At 44.0% G+C, this 15106-nt stretch overlaps 1 protein-coding gene across 4 annotated transcripts; it reads right to left on the reverse strand.

The window, feature by feature from the left end:
* Positions 1 to 286: 286 nt before the first annotated feature.
* On the reverse strand, positions 287 to 14487 carry LOC122414793 (kinesin-like protein KIF12). Of its 4 annotated transcripts, XM_043426382.1 has the most exons (19): positions 14202 to 14487; positions 12886 to 13233; positions 10970 to 11148; positions 10306 to 10518; positions 9651 to 9969; positions 8560 to 8793; positions 4520 to 4612; positions 4104 to 4182; positions 3786 to 3998; positions 3363 to 3642; positions 3145 to 3239; positions 2917 to 3058; positions 2680 to 2798; positions 2502 to 2606; positions 2260 to 2389; positions 1929 to 2157; positions 1690 to 1840; positions 1369 to 1580; positions 287 to 1280 (listed from the first exon to the last, which is right to left on the reverse strand). In XM_043426382.1, exons 6-19 carry the CDS (start codon positions 8781 to 8783, stop codon positions 887 to 889), a joined length of 2466 nt encoding a protein of 821 aa, XP_043282317.1. In that variant the 5' UTR covers positions 8784 to 8793; positions 9651 to 9969; positions 10306 to 10518; positions 10970 to 11148; positions 12886 to 13233; positions 14202 to 14487; the 3' UTR covers positions 287 to 886. The 4 variants fall into 4 exon arrangements, with proteins under 4 accessions (XP_043282317.1, XP_043282318.1, XP_043282316.1 ...); XM_043426383.1 differs by having other exon boundaries at positions 287 to 1277; positions 10306 to 11148; XM_043426381.1 differs by having other exon boundaries at positions 10306 to 11148; positions 14173 to 14487.
* Between the last annotated feature and the right edge of the window lie 619 nt (positions 14488 to 15106).

The following is a 15106-nucleotide window of genomic DNA, read 5'->3' on the forward strand; positions in this document are numbered from 1 at the left end:
TCGCAACTCGCAACAGCAACAGCCAGACCAGACGCGGCGCAGTACGCGATACGCTTCCCCCGACGCCATTTATGGACAGATTTTTCTTTTCTCCATTCTCTTCGATAATACGATGAAAAATAAAGTTATTACAATAAAAAAAATAAGAAAAAATTCACATACATCATGCAAGGTCTTCGAGTCATTTAAACCGAAATCAAATCTGCAAATTCGTGGGTACAAAACTTCAAGTTTCGTGTGTAGAGCGCCAAATTTAATTAATTAAATCCACAATGCCAAATTCCATATAATTCTTTTTATTGTTTTTTTTTCACAATCCTCTAAATCAAAATAATCACAAAAAAAAAATACTATTATGTACAAGAATGTACAGGCATATTCTCGTAAATAAAAATTCAATTTCACAAACATTTTTTTTCCTTCTTTCTAATTATATAGGCGCACACTTTCATCGTCAATGCCAGGGCTATACGGTCTATTTTTTTCTAATAATATCAAGTACTGTGACATGAATGGAGAATTTTGGTTGAAGATAGCACAAAATATTTTGCGAATGACCAGTCATAAACGAAGAGAGGAAAAGGCCTAACATAGGCCAACTGTATATCGATGTGAATCTATGATTTTGCTACGTAAAAACCGACGATTCATTCGCAATGGCGGATATTTCGGGTATGCGGTTATTTTAATAAATATAAAAAATTTACGAAATAAATGAAATTCGCAGTTTACATCGAACGACTGTTTACAAAATAAAATTACAGCGACAAACTTTGGTTGAGTCAATTAGCAATATTTATGAGTTTTTTTCTTTCTTCTCGATGGGAGATTTGGTATTTCGGATTAAAAAAAAAAAAGAAATGAATGAATATTTGAACGCAAGCAGTTAAAAATGGTCGCCGTCGAGAGAAACTGGGCTGCCGAATGCTCGTTGAGCGCTCAGATCTTCGTGACCATTATCCATCGCACGACGTCTCGATCTTCGTAGTTTTTGTCCCGAGTCAAGACCGTTGGATTTACTCTCGTGATCGGCGAGTGAGACGAAGGGAGAGGATGATCGTGAAATCGGTGGAAATGGGATCGTCGGGTTGATCGAATCCCCGGTGTCCGGAGCTGATCCCTGGCCGTCGACCAGTGGCCCACTCAACAGGGAGTCTGGAGTTCCATTCGGGGAATTTTGGAGCGGTAGTACCGGGACGCCCAGAACGTCGGCGACGCTCGACGACGATATTTCCTCGGGCACCGTCGACGTTCTTCTGAACGGGGATTTCCTGCTTCTGCTGGAGTAAATGAAAGATTTTCATTGGCAGGAATCTTCTGGGGAGTAGCGCTTGAATGGGCTATTGAAAAATGCAATCGTAACATTACTGATTCGTTTCAACCGGGGAATAAGTCTGATCAGGACTGCTCCCGGAGCCGCGGCCATTGTCCCACGAATTGTGCCGTCGATGATGGCTTATTTTGTCTCTATAAGTCTCTGCTATGTTGCTAAAACTGCCGACGATTCTTTTGTCCAGTTCTTTGAGGAGTTTGTCCGGGATATTGCCGCTGGTACTCGACTGCTCGTTGTTTTTTCCCTCCTGCGAGAACAGAAAGAAAGCTCCATGAACGATGTTGTCTGCTCGAGGAACGTGGTCGACTAAATCGATAAAAAAAAGCTCCAAAAGTAACAACGACGCTGGCAATTACGTTCGAAGTGGTGAACGTAGGTGTGCTGTTCGTATCCGCGTTCGGATTCGTCCATATGTTCGTCGCGCCGGGAACGTCGTCCAAAGAGGCGTGAAGCATCTCCGCGGAATAGGTCGGTCGGGCTGGAATGATCGGCGAACGACAGCAAACCCTGAAGCCCACGAAAACGTAGAAAATCCCTTGCCCTGGAAATATTATACAACCTGGCAAATATTCAAGTTATTCAACGATTCACTCACGAATTAACATCTTCCAATTTCTTGAGCAACCTCTCGTTCTCTCGGCAGACGAGCTCCTGATCCCGCATCACTTGTTCCCGCGTTGCGTACAATTCTGCATTCTCCCGCCGCAATGCTTCGTTCTCGGTTATGTAAGCTCGCAACAATTGACTGAGCTCTCCCGACTCCAGTTCCGCCAGCTTGTCCAGGTCGACCGGAGGCGGCGTCATGGGGACTCGCCTTTCTCCAGCTTCATTTAAAAAACCAGCAAATATGCGTTAATCCCGTGGATTGAGAAAGCGAACGTTGATTTTTCGCTGCTTCGTTATTCGCTCGATGCAAATCTACGGACCTTTTGAATCGGATCGTTTGAGACCGCTCGATTCGTTGCCGAGGTGCAGAGCGCTTCGGAGATGATCGTTTTCGGTCTGAAGAGCGGTGACTTCGCGTTTCAGGCTGAGGATCAAGGCTTCTCTCGGATCCTGAATCGAACAATTAATTTCGTTGAGTAATTCAATTTTTTACGAATCTTCGATCGAGTTATCGATTTTTCTTTTATTTAATTCGTCCTGAGAATGTCTAAGCCCGACGCACCATGACCACGATCGGCTTCGTACGGATTTTCTTAGCTCTTGCCGCGTATCTCAGAGTGTTGAGAGTTTCGGACGAGTTCGACCGCGCCGGTGAGACGCACGCGATCTGAATGCGGAAAAAAAATGGTTATCCTTGCACGCGTGATCTGCATCGAAAGACGCATTGAGACGAAGCTCACCATCAGAGTTACTCCGTTTCCGGCGAGACTGTCCGCCAAAAGTTTCGTCAATTTGCTATCCCTGTAAGGAATGTGACCACCCTTTTTTTTGCCGTCACTCAGCGAAGCTATGCAATATCCTGAAAGCAGAAAAATATTACTCGTCAATATTTCGTCATGTTTTTTATTCATTTTTTGTCTTGTCGAGAGAAAAATCAAGCTCTTTGGAACAGCGCAAACGCTCTTTTGGCTCCGTACCTAAGACCATGAGACTCTTGTTGATGTTGTTCGCTTCCTCGAGCGTTTTTCCCTCGCTCTGAGTTTTTTTCGTCATCTCACTCCCGGCGAGATCAACGAAATTAATTTTGCCCTGCTTCGATATAAATACTCCGTTCTCCATCTTGAAAAAAGGAAGCAGGATAAAAGTGAATTTGCAGCGCGGATTTAATGCGGGAAGAAAGGGGCTACGAAAGCGATTTGTACTACCTGCTGTTCAGAAGTTATGTGGACCGTGAGAATCGTGTGACTGCGACTGGAATGTTCGTTCATGTTGTGCGTACCCACCGACCTGTTTCTCATTCCTGAATGAAAAAGTCTGATCAGCCTCGTTTCAATGCTTTTTGCTCTCTTTTTGACACTGGATTTATCCAAGAAATTCACTGAATGGCTCGAATAGAGTGAAAAAACAAAAAACAACGATTGACCTTCTTCGAGAACTGCCAAAAGATCGTCGAGCTCTTCGCACTCGACGGTGAAGAGATTCTCGACGAAGAAGCCTCGTATCTTTTTGCTCCATCTGACAGCCAAAGGTTTCCTCGAGGAGCCAGGATTCAGAAGGTCGATCACCTTTTCGTTGTAAATCTCGAGGAAGGAAGCTTTGAGAATGAAGTGGCACTCTTTTCTCTCCTGCAGGACCCTGAAGAGGTAAACGAAGGAGCGGAATACGAGGCCGTGATCCTCGGAGTAGGGATTTCCATTTTCGAACTGTGCTCAACAGAAAATTATTTCAGTCAATTCGTTTCATTCCTTTCACTCATTTATCATTAAAATATTCAACGAAAAAGCCATTTTTTTCGTTGGAATATGAACATCAATGTACGAAACGATGGGAAAAGTTCTTTCCTTACTAGCCCTGGAGGACCCGTGAGCGTGTGAGTTTTTCCACTGCCCGTCTGACCGTAGCAAAAGGCTGTAGTGCTGAAGCCCTCGACCGCCATTTCGATGAGTTTCTTGATGCCCGAAAATTGCAAAACATCTTCCTGACTGGCAGCAGGCTCGAATACGACATTGTACGAGAAGAGTTTGGCTTTCTTGTCCCCACTGTTTGACGGTCCTTCGCACTGTCACATCGAAAAGTTAGTCAAAAACGTGACCAAAGTCCCAACGAGATTCTCATTCGCTGATACTCGTATAAAATTCTTCGGTTCCATGAACTGAAAACTCACGTGAATTTGCCCACTGCCAGGAAAATGAACTGCGGACGACTCGCCGGATTTTTTTTCTTTGATACTCAAAGGACGAACCCTGAAACATTACGAAATCGATGAATTTCCATAAAAACTTTTCAAATACTTTGAAACTTCAACCATCAAACCTTCCTTTCTATTTACAGTTTATAAAAAAATCTTCAATCGTTACCGAATCACCGTTTTGCAGGAAAACATTTAAAGGATTAAGCAGAATCTCAAATCGACACTTTTTCTCCTCCTCCTTCCAAAATCCAGGGATTATTAATAATTTTCAAATAAATAATGACACTAGACTAAAATTAATTCAGAAAAATGGGATTTTCAGTCTCCTCCCCCTCCCCCCCCCCTGCACAAAATCCTCAACGATTGAATAATCAGGAAATTAAATTCACCTGACAACTACGTTGATATTGTCTTCAGGAAGCAGGCGTTGCGAAGCAATAACTCGTTTGTCACCGTCAGCCAGGCGTTCGATACTTCCGATTCTGTAAAAAATACAAACAGATCATTGGTCACGGCGCATTTGATTGGGCAACGAAAAAGGAGTATGACACAAACGTAATAATATTTCCATTCGATTTCAATTACTAAATGCGTACTGAGAAGAGAGTACTGAAAGGGAAAAAAATGAAAGAAAAAGGGGTTGGTAATCGAAGCATAAAAGGCATGAGCTTTTATTCGCATGCTCGCGTATCTGCATGCACGTAACGAGTGTACAGCGAGGAGCGAGGGCGGAAAATAATCGATTTCGAGAGACGTCCTTGGGAATCCTATGCGAGACTATCCTGTCCTGTGACCTCATCGGTTATCTCTTATTTTCATAGTGCGATATACGCGACGAATAATCGTCGAACGCGAAGGGAGTGATGTACGACGATGCAATATTTAATCGGAGCCAATCGCGTCGAGTCAAATGGATTCGCTTTGCAAATATTGTTCCCTCCGTTTCCGCGCATGGGACAAACATTATCGAAGCAACAATTGCGTCGACTGACGAGGCGGAATTTCTTAGGAAAATCCACACGTGAAACAAATTTATTCGAAACCTCGAGGGCGGAATAAAAAAATGTATATACGAATGGGAAACGACACGAAAATTCAGCGTTTTCTATCTCTTCGGTTTATTTTATTTCTTCACTTCCATGGCGTGACGATGTGATAATGTTCTGCAGCGTCATGATCCACGTAAAATAATTTTATCGACACACAGGGGGGCACGTGGAAAAGGTGTGTGGAAATATTGGAGCGGACAGTGGGCCAAATAATATTACGAATCGACGTACAAATATCCGAGACGGGGAGAACGAAATGGGGAAAAATTGGGATTCGACTCGAGATGAATATTTCCTCGAGCTGATATTTTTGCAATGATTGAGCGTTTCGCCGTTTTGCCAAGATGAAGAATAAACAAGCTGCGCGGATCGATGGGAGCGGGGGCTCTCTTGGAAGTTGGCTGGGCTGTAACTTTTATTAGCATTTCGGTCGATTGATGTAGCAAAAAGGAAAAAGTAAACGGGGAAACGTTAACGGAAGTCGGAGTTGCACAAGAGCGCTTGTCAAACAACGAGGTCGCCCGTCAATCCCTTTTCCCTTAATCGGTAAATTCTCGTGTCCGTGTGTTCGAGCACTTCGTGTCGTCTCCGTTTGAAACTACGTTTTCTGATCGCAGCTACTCAATATTTGACGCTAACTCCACAGCTTCGTGGCGTGCGAGGATCCTCCGCTTTCGCACGAGTGCCTTTTTCCTATTTTTTATCTCGTGTTCCCGGAAGAAAAAATCGCGTGTTCGACTCGAAGAATGCCGGCCGGTCACGAAGAGCAGGAGTTCGGATGGAGTTTCCACCTCTCGCCTCGCTATCCTCGGTACTTGGTCAAATTCTTCAATGACGAACAATCGACGACGGTTTCCCAGACAATCGTGTCAATCGCGAGGGACCTGAAAAACATTCTGAATGACAAATTTTTTAAAAAAAGCGCCTTAACAGGGAGGGACCGAGCTCGCCAAGCTCCCAAAACGTCCAAAAGTCGCACAATCATCGTCGTACTTTCCTTATGTTTGTCATTCATAAACAGACAATTCTTCCATCGAGGCACACGCGTGACAAGCCTAATTGACGACGACGCACTGAACGGGGCGCCCGAAAAACCCGTCGATTATACAACAGAAAATTCCCAACGCAGGTGTCAAAGTTTTCGTTTGGGTTTTCCTCTCTCTCTCGCGCTCCCCCGACCTATGCGATTGTAAAAACACACGTTTCCATTAGCAGTGCATAATCGAACGAGATCTCTTTTATTACCCGGGGCACGCGCCGCGAATTTTCCCAGGGGACACGTATAACGAGAGCTGGGACATGGAGACGATCGTAATCGCTCGACCTTCCGTTATTTCGGGTGAGTTCTACCGCAGACATATGGAAAATTTACTCGAGAACACAAACTCGAGTATCAAAGATGGAAATTAAAACTGAATATTTAATGAAAAGACCCTTCGAGTCGAGCTTCTGACGAATTAATCGAGCATTTTAACTCTAATTAAAATCCAACTTTTCGTCGTGTTTGTCGCTTGTTACTGATCGCTGATTGCTCAGAATGAGTCGAAAGCGAAGAATATTTAGTACATAAATTACTCAAGCTTTTTAGCCCTTTGATAAATCGCTCGATCGAATTCGTCGAAGAATAACGCAAAATCGCATTAACTACGACGTATAAAAAGCTTCCGTTGCATTTCAACGACTCAGTGCCTCGTACAACTTTTATTTTTCTTTCTCCCTGTCGAAATGCCGCATTGGTTTCGTTACTGCGTCAAATATGCCGTAGACAATAAACGTGCAGACGTATCGAGTGTAGATAGTACGAAAATATGGAAGACGACACGCAAATGTAGAAAATTTTATACATTCCAGTATCCAAAGGTACGCTGTATAATTATGATTATCGACCGGAGAGTCTCGCTGGTCTACTAGAGCCTCATGACACACGGGCAAGGTCTCCCAATCGATATTATTTCTTCGTTTTTTTTTCTTCATAGTTTACTATACACCATTCCCCACCACCTTTTTATATTTTCCAGACGGCTTTTACACTTTTTTTATTATTCTGACTTAACTTAGATTGATTGATTGATGCTCTTTGTTAAATGACCTTATGCTTGCTACTCGCTCGTGCATTGATCTAATTAAATTTTATCAATTCACTTCTACGTCGCTCTACTCATCGAAATATTAACTTTCGCTCGTGTATTATTGGCCAATTGTTTCTTAACTATTCGTATTCGTTGAATTTCGTATTTACAGGGTTTTGCATTCAATTTTGTGGAGCCTCACGACCGGGTTGGAAAGTGCCGAATTCTTTTTTGGCGAAAAACCTTTTTTGCTCATTTTTTTTTGAAATTTTTGCTATGTTTCATGGAGTTTTTGTCGTTTAATTTCATTTGAATAGAAATTTTTTAGGCAGGGTCCTCCTCCTGGTTATTAGGAAACGAAGAGAATTTCGTGTAATTGAGCGTTATTATCGAAGGCAGGGAATATTTTATGGTGAGACGATGATTAGTGTTGTTTTGGAATTCGGAATGCTCGGACAATCGAATCGCGGAGGTCGAGGATTGATGAAAGTTAATTTGAACGATTCTGACCCCCACAATATGGGGAATCGTACAAAAAATTGTTGCTCGCCAGAAAAATGTGAGAAGCGCTATTTTTTGCAGTATTCAAAACTTTTGTCGGAACTCGAATCGAGCCTTTTCCGATTGTTTGTGCGTGCATTTGACCGCACAGAAAGCGTGGCTCGGCGCAAGCGAAGCGTAAGTTCGTGCGAATCGCGGCAAGCATTCGCACGCTTGAGAATCCAAGTACAATCGCGAGGCTCGAGAATGATTCTTCAAACTAGCACCCTCCCCAGTTATCCACTTTTACGCATTCGAAATGTTCGCAACTGTTTTTCCGCGAGACTGCCGCAGCAGCGGCTCGAAGGCGAGAGTTTATTCGTTCGCAATTACAATTATTTATACACGATGCTCATTCGAAAGTTTGAATATTCCTTCTAAGGTGCTTGAAAAAATCATTCACCGGGTCTCTACGATTTGTGATCGTGCACTCCATTTTTTATCTCGTTTACATAAAATCTGCATGTGAAACAGTCGAGAGATTTCTGAATTTCTACTTAAAACAACGAGGATTCACTGCATCAATTTTAATTTTTCATCTTTTTTTTTTCAAAACACGTTAACGTCGCAGAACCGCGAATTTTTCTATCCTATCAATTGTGCGTTCAAATTTTCCGTCACTCGCTCAATGCCGTGCAATTCAATGAACAGAATTTTAATGGAAACTCGCCTCGACGGGGAGTATGAAAACGAAAAGTCTCTTTGAAAAATACAACGAAAAAGCGACTACAGTTTTTCTGAAATGGTGAGCTTGGAAGATTCTGGGCTTACTCGCTCCCTCGCGAAGCTGCCAAACTCGGAGATTTTTCTTTCGAGCCCGCGCTACTTTTGCCAGGGCTGCTTCCTCTCGAGCCGTTCGATCTCTCGCTCGGACTGTTCCCTCTCGATCGTCGATGGATCCTCTCGCGTCGTTCCTGGCCCGTAGATTTCGCTCCGACCGCGTCCCGCTGAGGGCTTCCGCCACGTTTCGGCGACGGGCTTTTCAGCAGCACCATTCGTCAGGGTCTTGAAAATAAAAGACAAAGAAACTGTTTAGACCGAGATTCGCTTATCGCTATTGGGACTGGAAGAATGGAATGAATCGAAAGAAGGAAAATCTTGAGGACGCCCGAGATTGGCTCACATTTAACAAGCGACGAAACACAACGACTCGAGAGGATTTTACGACCGTATGAATCGAGATAAACCCGAGTCGGGAAATTGTACAATTTCCTTGATTAAACGCCATCCGGAGAGAGCACGCGAAACGACGTCACGTTACTTTCGTTCGAACCGTGACCAGCCTCGTGCGAAAGTATTTTTCCCCCTCTAATTGCTTTTTTATACGCCAATAAAATGCTCCTTCGCTTCAACTGATTCTGTGCAAATCTTTGTTTTTTAATGATTTGTGAAACCCGTTGGATTTTCACTGTGGCAGCGATTGAAGAAAGGAGACTCTGAAAAATTTGTCCCAGCAAATTTGCTGCGACAAAAATTCATTCGAAGGCTCGATTAATCCGCTTTGAATGCTCCTTCAGTCTCGAACGAGACTACCCTAGAATGCACGGGCAATTTTTTCCCCTTACTCTCAAAGAGAAGAAAGTTTGAACTGAAAAATCGGACATTACTAGAGTGGACGATAAATAAAATGTGAAAAGTTTTTCAGAGGGAGGAAAAACTTTTCAGAGTCAGGAAAAGTTGAAAAGCAACGTCATCGAGTCCAGCCACATTTGACATTAGGAAACAATGTAAACGCTAAAGTTCACGATGGAATTTTTCCCCCACTGAAAAACATTTAACTATGTAAGACTCGAGCAATAATTACGCGGAGTAATTTCCTCCGGACACTGAATTTTAATTTGATCCTAAACAAAACTACTCACTCGACGAAATCTTATTGGTGACGATCAAAATTCCATACCGCGAGGCAAATTCGCGCTACTTCGTTGATAATCTCGATTGAAATCGGTCCCTTTATCGCTGAGGTGCGAAGCGAACGCTCGCTCCAACCGGACTGTCCAACCACGACGGAACGGACTTGACCCCTTCGGTTCGTGTCTCGCTGGACAGGAGATAGGGGTGGTGTACTTTTACCACCACCCTCGCTCGCTTTTTCAACCCTCTGCTCGTGTGTCGATTCGGTAGGAAAAAAACATGCACTCGCATGGAAAAGCGCTCCGGTGTTTTCGTGTGGAACGTTCTCTGCGAATTTCAACGAAATGGATTAAATTTTTACTGAAAATCCAAATAAATTTCAATTCAGGTTCAGTCAGTGTGAAAAAATAACCAGAATCATGCCGTTTTACTAATAAAATCGTCTGTTCGAGCTGCTCGAGCGTGAAAATAAAGCTTTTTTTTTAACGAAACGGTTATAAAAATTGATCGGTAATTCACTCTTTTTATATTCTGAGCAACTCTATAGGAAAATGTCGATCCTTCGGCTCCGAGAAAGGCCCAAATACGAGTATATCAGTGAAAGAAGGAAATATTCAAACACCGAACAATTTCTTGTCTAAAAAATAAAAACACTGAAATTACCGAATGGAGGTGAGTCCAAATGTAAATGAAACGACGAACGCTTTGTACACGAAAAACGAAAGGTTTAGTGTTGCCAGCCAGCAGTTGTACTGGAGTTATAAAACCTCGAAGTTGGAGTTTCAACCCCAGCGAAGGTGGTGCTCGAACCACGTGGACTTGCCCCTTGTCGCCGGACGTAGGCCACCCGGCGAACTTGACACTCGTGCACCCGAGCTAGAGTTATTGGACGAGTGCATTCGTTCATCGGGAAAACAAACGAATCACAGTAAAAATTGATTTTTCCATGGGAATATCGCGGTAAAAATGGTCGTTGGACCGTCGTTTCCTCGTTTTTATAGATTTCAAAGAAACCGAGTCAAATGAATTAGTTCCGCCTCTCCCAATTGCGTAAAAGCTTGTGTGTCGCAGGTGGAAAAAGGAAAATAATGAACCGTTGGAAGCAACAGGCGAGCGGACGGCGAGCGAGCGCCGTAAGAATCCACGAGCTCTTTCTTTTTATCCTTCGTTTCGTTTTCACTAAAGGCTCTCGTTCCATATTAGCAAGAAACCTCGCGCAGTTTCTTTGGGGCTCAGTGAGAATGAAAAATGCAGCAAAACGGATTGCTCGATTCTCCCGACTGAAGTCTATCATACGCAGAACAATAATAAGTATCATGGGAATTACTCGAGTTTGTGGCGCGTACTCGGGGCGCCTTTTTATTTCTCACATTATCGTGGGACCCCTCCGATTGTTAGTCTCAGCAAAATTCGATGTTAACCGTCCTTCCGGAGCAGTGAAAGCACCAAAGCGCACCATTCTCTTCCGATCTCGCTGCCTCGTTTTCCCCTCCTCATCTCGGGCGTCTGAAACAGAGAAGAACGTTAAAAACCTTTGAAAAATCGTCGGTTCCCTGGGTGCAGAAACCTAGAAAATTGCTGCCTCAATTTCCCCTCAAATTTATCATCGCACAACGGGGTCAAACGAACTGCGGTCATCTCATCGCTCCCCGCAGTCACGATCGAGATGGAAGAAACGATAAAAATACACCGCGCGCGCCCGCACTCTGCTACGATCGTTCAGTTTTACTGCTAAGAGAATAAGCGAAAGTGCATCCTCCGTGTATCCGACACGCTGTCTTGTGCAGCCGCGGTGATCGCGCTCTGTGTTGCAACTCTCTGCTTCAATGCGAACGGAGAATATAAATATACGCTCTTTTCAATAGGTCGTTACGATGCGAGAAAGGAGAGCTGGCGTTAGCAGTCGAAATATTCACCTCAAGTACCAAACAAATTTACAAATCCATTCGAAATCTCAATTCCTGTGATAAAAGCGAGAGGAAACTTGAGATTTTAGTTATTCATTTTGGCCATAAAATTATAAAAACACTCACAAACGATGAAATTTGAGATTCACGAAAATCTGGAACGATCAAGAAAATTTGAGCTCCTCCCCCATTTACGTTTTTCCGCCAGCTCCTCCGATCGATGAATTTTCAATGAAACGATTGTAAAATAATAAACACGAACGTCGAGTCTCCTTGGTATTCGATACGCGTGCGACTAAAATATCTTCCTCATTCGTCCTGGAAGTTTAAACCCGCGAGAGTAATAACCGCAGGAGTAAGATTTCCGAGAGGATGAAAAGTGCTTTGAAATGAGGAGAAATATTTAAGAGGATGCGAGAGGGAGAGAGAGGGGGAAGCGAGGATTGAACGGAGCGTAGAAAAAAGTATTAACGGTAAAGGGTTAACGGTCCCTTTTGTGAAGCACAGGCCACGCCTTCCTCCATCCTTCTTCCTCGCTTATTCATATTTACTTGGCTCGTTTAAAGCGACGATCGTGTGTACTAGAGATATTGAATTTATTCCTGTCGCGTGTACGCGCGCCTATATTTCTCGACGAAGAAGGATGAGAAGGAGAAATAGGAGAAAAAAAAACGACGGAAAGTGTCTCGCGCCCGCGGTTGACCGCCTCGAACGTACGTCCAAAGAACAAAACGACTCGCGAGTCCAGTAACCCGAGAATCACCGTTCAGCCCTCCGTACACGCCTCGTGTAATCCCGCTCTTCTCTTTTGTCCCCGGACAGATGAGATATCCGCGAGGGCTCACCGCGGGCCCTCCGCACTTTGCGCTTCGACGTTGAGAAGCCAAGATGTGCACGACCTCGCCGCGTAATTTACTTATCGAATCATTCTTCTCTCTCGTATTAACTTTTATTTTTCGCTTATTATTCCAATTAGGAGTCGCGACGATTTTTCATGTCTCGAGTTCGCCACTGTTTTGTTCGAGCCTCCAAAATCTCGTTGGGGATCGAACGATAATTGGAAGGAAAAAAGGTTTTTGACGCAATTAGCCTTTCTTGGGAGTGAAGAGAACTGCTCTCAAATTTTCGGCCATGCTCGTTCGTGCTGCGAGGCTTTGCGAGCAGAATTTCGATAATTTTCATTCGAACTCGTCCCTCGTTCGATCCCCCTGCTCGGCTGATCAATGCGGTTGATTTGTGTTCGGAAATTAATTATGAAAACTTGAAAAACTGAAGAGCCACGAAGCCCTTGATTCTTTCGTTCCTCCAATCGCAAGTACCAAAAGAAAAATGAAACCTTGAAATTTCCACGAGAACGAGACTGCGAGAGAAAGCCCTTTGCATCGAGGAAGCTTCCTCGATGCATTCTCGCCAAGTCACGAACGAGTTGTACGCGGATGCAGGCGAGCGAGGGAGAGAGCGAAATCGAAGAAAACGATCACGTGTGCAGCGTCGAGCGTACGAAGCGAGCACTGGCTGCTTGACCCTCGTGCGAGGTCGGGACTCGGCAGCGCGACTTTTCTTTAACATCTTTCTTGAGCCAGGTGCCACACGCGAGAGCACCAGCCAAAAGGCAATCCGTCCAATTATCACGTGTGCTTCCCAGTCATTGACCGAGCTCGAAGTACTGCGAACCGACACAAAGCTGCGGAAGAGAAAAAAAATGGATGAATTATTAATTAAGACAAAAATGAGGCAGCGAATAAACGGACGATTAATAAATAACGAGCCATCGATCGAGCCCTCGAAACTGAATAATTGAATAATCTCATTATCGACTGTACCTACTCGTCGCCCGAACTAAAACTCTTCGAGTATTTATCCTACCCCTCAACGAGAGAAACTAATCGAAGAAAAAAAATAAAGAAAGCTCTGCTCGAAATTCGTTCAGGTATATTTGGCTCCCGAGCGATCGCGCAGGGGCCACTAATTTTTTTCTCTTTTCAACGTCCAACGAAATTTCAAAGGATTTCTCGGCGTGAAATTAACTGCAAAAAAGACTGCGACACACTTGAGCGAGGGAGTGACGTGTATGAAAATGAATTTATTAGAAAGTGATGAGCTCACTGGACTTGCAAAGCGAAAATTTCAAATTCCACGTCACATTGGCTGAGACGCTTGAGAACAAATTTCTGGTTAAATTCGCCACGAGCCTAATGTAAGTTTTCAAAAAAACCTCTGGAATGTAAATGATCAAAAAAGTGACAAAACAGCCCACAAAACTCGCTCGTATCCAGCAATTTTCGGAGTTGGATTTCCCACGTTTGATTCAACACCAAAATCGACCTGCACCCGATTTTGCAAATGATTTTTGCGAGCTCAACGACTAGCACGATTTTCATAATTCTTAAAAAATCGACTGACCCCTGATCCCTCCGAGGAATTTATTTAAATTCTGGAACTGAATTATTCCGAAAAAAATCGCAATTGCTAACGACGAAAAGGGCACTTCGATGCCTCGGTACGGACGATAAATAATTCATATTTCCTGCACGTGTCGATTCTTCCGAACTTTTCGACGTTCCCTGACGCGTATACATCCAAATGCATTTATTCGAGAGCGCGTGTTGCAGTGGATACGTACGAAGGAGAACGCACAGCTGCAAAACTCACAGACACGGGAGCCCTTTTCCTGCTCGCTTTGCCTTCGAACTCGGCGAAAGCGGTGAACCATTCGAGAGCTCGCCTCTCCCTCCTCCTCCTCCTTGATTCTTCTTTGGTTTCTTCTCGTCCTTCTTTGCACGACGATTCCGTGTTCCGTGGTGTGTTCTCGTTGCCTCCGAGTCGCGCTCTCTCGCTCGCCTTCCATTGCTGCTCTCGCGACTCCCGTGGCCCCTTGCCTGACTGCCGATCTCACCGTCGTGAGTCGTGAGCTGTTAGTCACGTCGTGGCACACACAGCGTGCGCGTACTCGAGCCGGCGCTAAGCTCTGTCCACGTTTACTCCGATTCGTGGTTTCCTTCTGAACTCTCCTCGCAGACGATCCGCCAAAATAATCTGTAACAGTCCGCAAAATCCCGTTATTTTAAATACACCCGATAAAACGTTTTATGATTGTATTCTATGGAGAAAATGTAATGATAAAATACAAGAGAAAAATAACTCGAGGATCGCCGCAGATTTATTGGGCTTTTTTCGTAACATAAAAATCATCAAACTCCACATTTTTGGTCTTCGATCCCAATTTTCTTAGATTTTTGTCAATATATTCCAGAGTATTTCTGGAGGGAAGGGACAATTTGATGGAGCGTTGCCATCGTTTTCTACAGATATATTGCAGTGAACTTTGAAAAGTGCTTGTAACCGTGCCCAGTGTTTTTTGTTACTCCGATTCTGTGCTCCCATGATTTTTGGATTTTTCTAGCAGCACTTTTGACAAATGTAAGTAGAATCGTGAACGACGATTTGGTCGAGCATATCGGGAGGGTGGCACGAGCAATTTCACACTTCGATGAAAGCCTCGTGGGCACTTATCTCGACGAGCTCTCCGCAAAACTGGTTCAAGGGAGGATTGACTA

The sequence above is a fragment of the Venturia canescens genome, chromosome 8 (genome assembly GCF_019457755.1).
Source record: "Venturia canescens isolate UGA chromosome 8, ASM1945775v1, whole genome shotgun sequence".
NCBI classification, from domain to species: Eukaryota; Metazoa; Arthropoda; class Insecta; order Hymenoptera; family Ichneumonidae; genus Venturia; species Venturia canescens.